General features: G+C 32.5%; 1 protein-coding gene across 1 annotated transcript; it reads right to left on the reverse strand.

The window, feature by feature from the left end:
- Nucleotides 1-3,362: 3,362 nt before the first annotated feature.
- On the reverse strand, nt 3,363-5,386 carry LOC118056673 (1-aminocyclopropane-1-carboxylate synthase 7). Its single transcript, XM_035068955.2, has 4 exons — nt 5,026-5,386; nt 4,779-4,907; nt 4,524-4,684; nt 3,363-4,409 (listed from the first exon to the last, which is right to left on the reverse strand). The coding sequence occupies exons 1-4, from the start codon at nt 5,194-5,196 to the stop codon at nt 3,530-3,532; spliced, it is 1,341 nt and encodes a 446-aa protein (XP_034924846.1). The 5' UTR covers nt 5,197-5,386; the 3' UTR covers nt 3,363-3,529.
- Nucleotides 5,387-6,735: the final 1,349 nt, after the last annotated feature.

A 6,735-nucleotide genomic window follows, 5' to 3' on the forward strand; every position in this document is an offset into this window, starting at 1 on the left:
TTTATTAAAGTCGTAGTACATATGTTCTTTTCTTTATAAAAGGAATTAGTTGTTCTTATAAGTTGAGGTATAAGGAATACCTAGGACTAATATGTAAGTGTTTGTCATAAGTGAACTAACCCGTATAAGAATCACATATATAAAATATCACATATGTCTATAGAAGGCTAAATTAACGGTTATGTAAGTGATCCTTAGACTTTAGATCACTAAGTTATCTTATTTAGAGAATGTTATGCTTTGATTATGTTACATGTTATCTTAATCGATATTACTAAGGGGTAGACATTGGATATAACATGAACTATATGAAGGCACTTGAGTAATCAAGAGAAGATTCATCATCCTAAGTGAATTAAATAAAATAGTTCATCTGCTCTCAAATAGTATTGACTGGGAAATCCTTTGTCAAAGTTGAATAAGATTTGAAAAAAGTTTTAAATCTTATTCAAATTATCAATTATTATTATATAGAGAATAAGCATGGTTTAACATGACAAATATACTTTATGTTTTATTGTTAAATTAGAACATTATTGGTAGAATGATATTTATTACACGGAGAAACCAATCATTGAAAAGTTAATTGAAATACTAATGATTTTTCTAATATTTAAAGAATAATGATACGTTGTTAGATAATGCACCTGATCTTCAAATACAATTAATCAATTGTTGAATTAATAATAAATTAATAAATTTAATTCTATTTAATTATAATTTATATTTGGGTCAACATACTAGGAAGGTCACAAATATTGAGAATCATTAGTCAGAAATTAAACACTGATGATTTAATTAAGTATGATTTGATTATAATATATTTTATAAATTAAGGAATAAAATATAATTAATATAAATATTATATTTCTAGACCTATAAAAATCAAGCAAGGACTTGATTGAGATAATTTCTAAAATTATCTTGAATTAATATATGAATATTTTATCAATTTATGGGTTTTTTTAGATTTCCCTATAAATTATATACTAGTGGTTCGTATAGATCACTATTGGAGGCCAAAGTATTAGACGAATTGTGGTTTTCAACTACCTAGCATTTTAAACAACTCTAGATGTGCTAATAGAATTCTAGAAACTTTCGAATAATTTTATTTTATTGTTTGCATTGTGTATATGATATTCGGGAACCGAACAAAAAATATATAAACCGGTTGAAAAAATTAATTCTTTATTGATCAAAGGATTATTTTATAATAAATCTAAATCTAAATCCAAAATAAGTTAGTAAACAATAAACTCAAATCCAAACCCTAACTTGGAGTCCAGAATATGGAGTCCTGAACTTGAGACATGCATTTGTGTGTTAATTACATTTATGTTACTTTGTTCAGTTTATGTATTACTCTTCAACTTTTTAATATGCAAAGTATAAGATAATTTTAAAAAAAATATATGGGATTGAAGGTTTTGGATTTTATAAAAAACATTGCAATTAAGAATATTTTGAGATTAAATTTTTTTTTATGTTGGAGAACAATTTCTAATAGTTTTGACAATAGAATTTGGCTTAAAATATGACTTTTAACCATGAATTTTTTTTAAAAAATTCTAACATGTTATTTGAAAGAAAAATCAATTACAACTCTTCCCTTCAATCAACACAGTCTGCGCGGACAACCCAACCAAATAATTATATATGATATCCAACGCGCGCGCGTGTGTGTGAAGAGAGCCATATTGTTGTTGGAATCTATACAAAAGTCCGTTCGTGTTTACTGCAATTTGCTGGCTTATATCTTTCTAATGTTATTTTTTCCGATAAAAAAAAAAAAAAACATAGTATGATGCAGCTCATAAAGTTATCATAATTTAATTATCATATGAAGCACACAATATTATAGAATGATATGGTCGATGAAATAACTAATCTTCTGATCATGTTATAAACAATGTAATATTGTGTAGTCATTCTAGCTAGATAAGCTAATCAGTAGCTGTTTTTTATTTGGAACGATATCCTCTGGTGGACCATTTGTTTGGTATTATGCGATGATCACACGAAAAGCTTATTGAATTAATGCTTACAAAATCTTATCTAATGATTACATATTGATTAAACTATGCATAGAGAGTTTTTAGTTATTGTCTCGAAAGAGAAAAAATAGAGCCAATAAAAAATTATATTTAGTTGAAAAGACAAAAACAAAAATATAAAAATAAATTTATTCCTTATATAATTTTAAAATAAATTTATATAGTTTCAAAATAAAAGATATACAAGGAACTTATCTCGAGAAACTATTTATTTATTTTTTTAAATAATTATCGTAAAAAAAATTCTTAATTTTAAATTTGTTCAACTAAAATGTGTAAAAATAAAAATAATAATTATTATTGTTTAAAATCTTGATCTAGAAATTAACTCGGAGCAAGGCTCAAGTTAAGGGTCAGGAGTGTTGACTCATGTCAACTCCATTTTTTTTTTAAAAAGATCAAAACGACATTGTTTTGAACAAATTTGTTTTTTTTTTTAAATAAAATCAATGAGTTTTTTACTCAAGTTTTGACTGGATTTTACCCTTAGTTGATCAAGTTGCAGGTTGACTAGGGATTTTGACTGGATCAAGCTAAGTCAATCCTTGATTTTTATTTTTAAATTCGGACCAGTTTAAACCCGAGTTGTTTGGGTTAAGGAGCAACCCACCAAGTCGATCTAAATTTTATAAGGTTATTATTCTATTATTAATCTCAGAACTTAATGTAAATTAAACTAAAAGAAAAATAATATCTTATTATTTTTTTCTGTAAAATGAACATTATTATATTTTATCAATCATTAACTAAATAAGTCTTATATACCATTACAAGAAAAACAATTTGGTCTCCATTTCTTGTTCTGTTTTTCTTCTTTGTTCCTACTATCTTTATTTTATATGTTCGGGACAACAACCAAACATTACCTTTAACATCTTAATCAATCCAAGTGTTCACTAGCATGACCTGGCCATAACAAAATGAAGTCCAATTTGTTAGTTCAAGCTTGTTAAAAGAAAGCAAATATATGCATATATTATATATATCAAATGTCAAAAGCTCGATTTGTTTTCAACCTTCCAACCTAACCATGGGGTGTGTGTGTGTGTGTATTTTTATATATATATCTTGGTCACAAAGTGCCGCTTAACTGTCATGATATAATAGCAGAATAGTATTATTATATGCTATGAAAAGTATATAAAAAAATCATCTTTTATTTGTGGAATAACTTATGTTAGTTTTTTTATATGTGTGAAAAGTAACTTTTGTTAAGCTTAAAGTCAAACGCGCTGCTCTCTTGAATAATATAGTGACAAAGTCAAAGACATAATGAATGGAACTCTTTGGTGAAGACTTCTTGCAGTGGTATCACAATTATACAAATGGAATTTATAGGGAACTTGCTTACTGAAGCAAGAAAACAAGAATATATATGTGATTTACACTATAATGAGACAAACCCAATTCTGCAAAAAGGTCTTGTCATCTAACAGAATCAAAATGACCGGAGCCATTAAAAAATTCGGAGACTAGTGCTGTGGAGGAGATGCAATTGCTTCGGTTTTCCTTTGATCCATGAATTTATGTATTCTCTTGAGTGCAACTTCTAGCGTGGGCTCGCTCATGTTAGCGAAACATACCCTAAACCATCCTGGTTCAGAGCAATGGCAAGAAGAGCCTGGAGATATATTTATCTTCACTTCATGGAGGATAGACTTCCACAGAGCCACTTCACCTTCTCTTGTAGGGGTCTCCAACAATGGACTTAAATTCATCCAGCAAAACAAGCCAGCATTACCTTTCAAACACTCTATCCCGGCATCTTTCAGTCCTTGAATTATCATTTCATATCTCTTCCTTAGTCTCTCCCTGTTTGTCTTAATGTAGTTCTCTGTGAATTCCTCGTTAGACAACATCGAAGCCAGCATGTGTTGTGTTTGTGATGAAATCAAGGTGAAGCTAGACATCCTTCTTGCAGTGGTAACAACTTTGTCATTGTATGAGTAAATAGTTCCAACTCTAAAACCTGGAAGACCTAGATCTTTAGAAAGGCTGTAAACAATGTGAACTCTTTCTGAATCTTTGTATCCACGAGCTTCAAGAATTTCAGCAATGCTCACGAACTCGGATGAAGAGAAGGTGGATCCTGAGTAGATTTCGTCGGACACGACATGGATGTTCCTGCGCTTGGCAAAATCAAGAATTTCCTCTAGGACAGAGCGCTGGATTGTGGCACCAAGTGGATTCGAAGGATTTGTTATAAGAACCCCTCTTACTTTAATGTTCATGGCTACCGCGTGCTTATATGCAGCTTCAATGGCTTCAAGAGTGACCTGGAAATTGTTTGAGCTATCACAATGTATTGGTACAATTTTTACACCTGTCCTCCACCTTAAATCTCTGTCAAATCTGGAAAGAAGACCAATTAGAGCTAACGTGGGTTAGATGAGATAAATATATGAACATGAAGCTAGCACACGAATGAATTTCCTTCAAGAGAAGTTCATTTAGGACAGTTCTTACCCTGGATAGTATGGAGTGGGAACTAGCAAAGCATCACCGGGATCGGCTAGGATGAAGGTTAACAACTCGTTAGCAGCAGTAGCGCCGGCTGTCAGGACTACCCTATCGGGATCAAATTTTGCTCTGCCACCTCTGATTTTCTCCATGAAACTTGCCATTGCCTGTTCACAAACGCCGTTCACATGTCAGGATTTTCTTTCTATACATCTTTCTAGAGCACAGAGCTGCAAATCATGATGTTAAGAGAAAAAGAACCTGTCGGAAAGATTTGAGTCCGTGGTAATCTTGAAACAAGGCGTTTTCTCTAAAGCCTCGTGCTCCTTCTCCCCAGCTAGATGCTTCTGAATTCTGTTCCAAGTACTCTTCTAACAAATCAAATGAAACCTGGTAAAAAAGGAACAACACGTACATTAGCTCAAGTGAGAAGCTTTTTATAAGGTCTAAAATATAAAATCTTAGATCGTTTGCTTGTTTGATATATTGTCCTGCCGGGACGACTCACCTGATTTTCCGCCAGTCCCATCTGTATAACTCCTGATGAGTTAGATGATTCATCGTAAGGATCTTCATCGTGTGCCTTCCAGCCTGCGAAATAGGGAGAGTCTTCTCCGTGAGTCTCGGAAACTGCGACTTTTGATAGTCCAACAGCGGGTTGCCCAATCTCTATGGCCATGATTAGATTTCTTGCAGTACCTAATAAGCCTTCTTGCGCAGACAGCAAGGCCAAGGCCTCTACTCTTGGATTAAGAAAGCTATTAGGTGTGGGGAGTAGAGAAGGAGAAGGAGAAGAGCAGGAAGGGAATACAATTGTTGAATGAAAACTTCGTCAGTAACCCACAAATATATAGGGAAGTCTTTGAGGCTTTGAAGTGTTAAGAGTTCCCCCGCAACTTGCTGAGTTCTTGAGAATAAAAAAACTGCAAACTATCAATCATTGATTCTGTAATGCAAGTAATATAAAAACTCTGACCATTTTTACACTTGAGAGTTTTATCTCCAATGACAACTGTTCATTTCTGTCATCTTGTCAAAGCTCTCCTTTATCTCAATCTCCATGGAAGATACACATCGAATATGGTGGTTGTTGAGGACGGCGTTATTTATTTAATCGTTTGCTTGTTTCAATGGCTCAAGAATAACGATGCTTCTCTCATTGCCTTGTTGTTCTAATAGCAGTGGTTGTGTTCATGCTTTCGACAAGTCCCCACTTCCCAACCTATGACTAATCAAATCGTTGATGAAGGAGCTTAAGGCTTCAAATTCCATACTTAAACCAAAGCCATGCGCCATGAAGGAAACACATACATTTCTATAGCATGCAAATATAATTAACAAGAGAAACTAATTAAGAGTCGTTAAGCTCTGGTGATCTGACAAAGATACCAATTTACACATGATTAAGATTCTGATTTGGGAACAAAGTTGGGACAGAATACAGGCTTTGAGAAAATCTGATGGGTCCCCGGGCAGCCGCACTAATATCAAGCAACAGGATTTATAACATCATTAGATTTCAAGTGTTGTAGTTAATTAACTTCCTTAATTACATATCATTAAATATGTATCTATGCATGTTGAAGATGCATATCTATAATATGTTCCATCAGCATGTCAGCATGTAAGGGCTAAGATACCTGTCAAGATTGTGTTGTAGATTTGTACTGACAAAACCCAGAGAATAAACAGCATTTGAGAGGGAGAAAACAATTAAAAAAAACAAAAATTAGACAAGAGAATATTATGCTCCTTCTTCTTCCTTTTATTTTCTTTTGAGATTGAATATTACGATTCTTTTAGATTACCGACGTGGGGCTCGATGCATATCCATGTGCATATATTTATATACATAAGAACTCAAAAGGCCAGAGATCTGCAATCGAGATAGCTAGATTGGATTCGAATGCCAGATGAAGAACGTGAAAGGAGTGCCCAATCTACGGTTGTTGCTTTGGCCTCTAACAGAGAGACAGAGATCAAGCAAAGGTGATAATCAAATGAGAAATATTAATTTTATTTATCATTTCTATATATCCAAATTTAAAACGTCTAAAGGCTAGATGAAGTCCGTAAAAGTTTATTAAACTTAAAACTTGCATATCTCCCTCAATTTTATCAACACAATTATAAAAAAAAATATAGAGATTAGAATATTAAAACTCTTGCTGCTTGATGATATAATTTGCGAATGGGTTGGTATCAGTATCAGTAAAAG

This window comes from Populus alba, chromosome 18 (genome assembly GCF_005239225.2).
Source record: "Populus alba chromosome 18, ASM523922v2, whole genome shotgun sequence".
NCBI classification, from domain to species: domain Eukaryota; kingdom Viridiplantae; phylum Streptophyta; class Magnoliopsida; order Malpighiales; family Salicaceae; genus Populus; species Populus alba.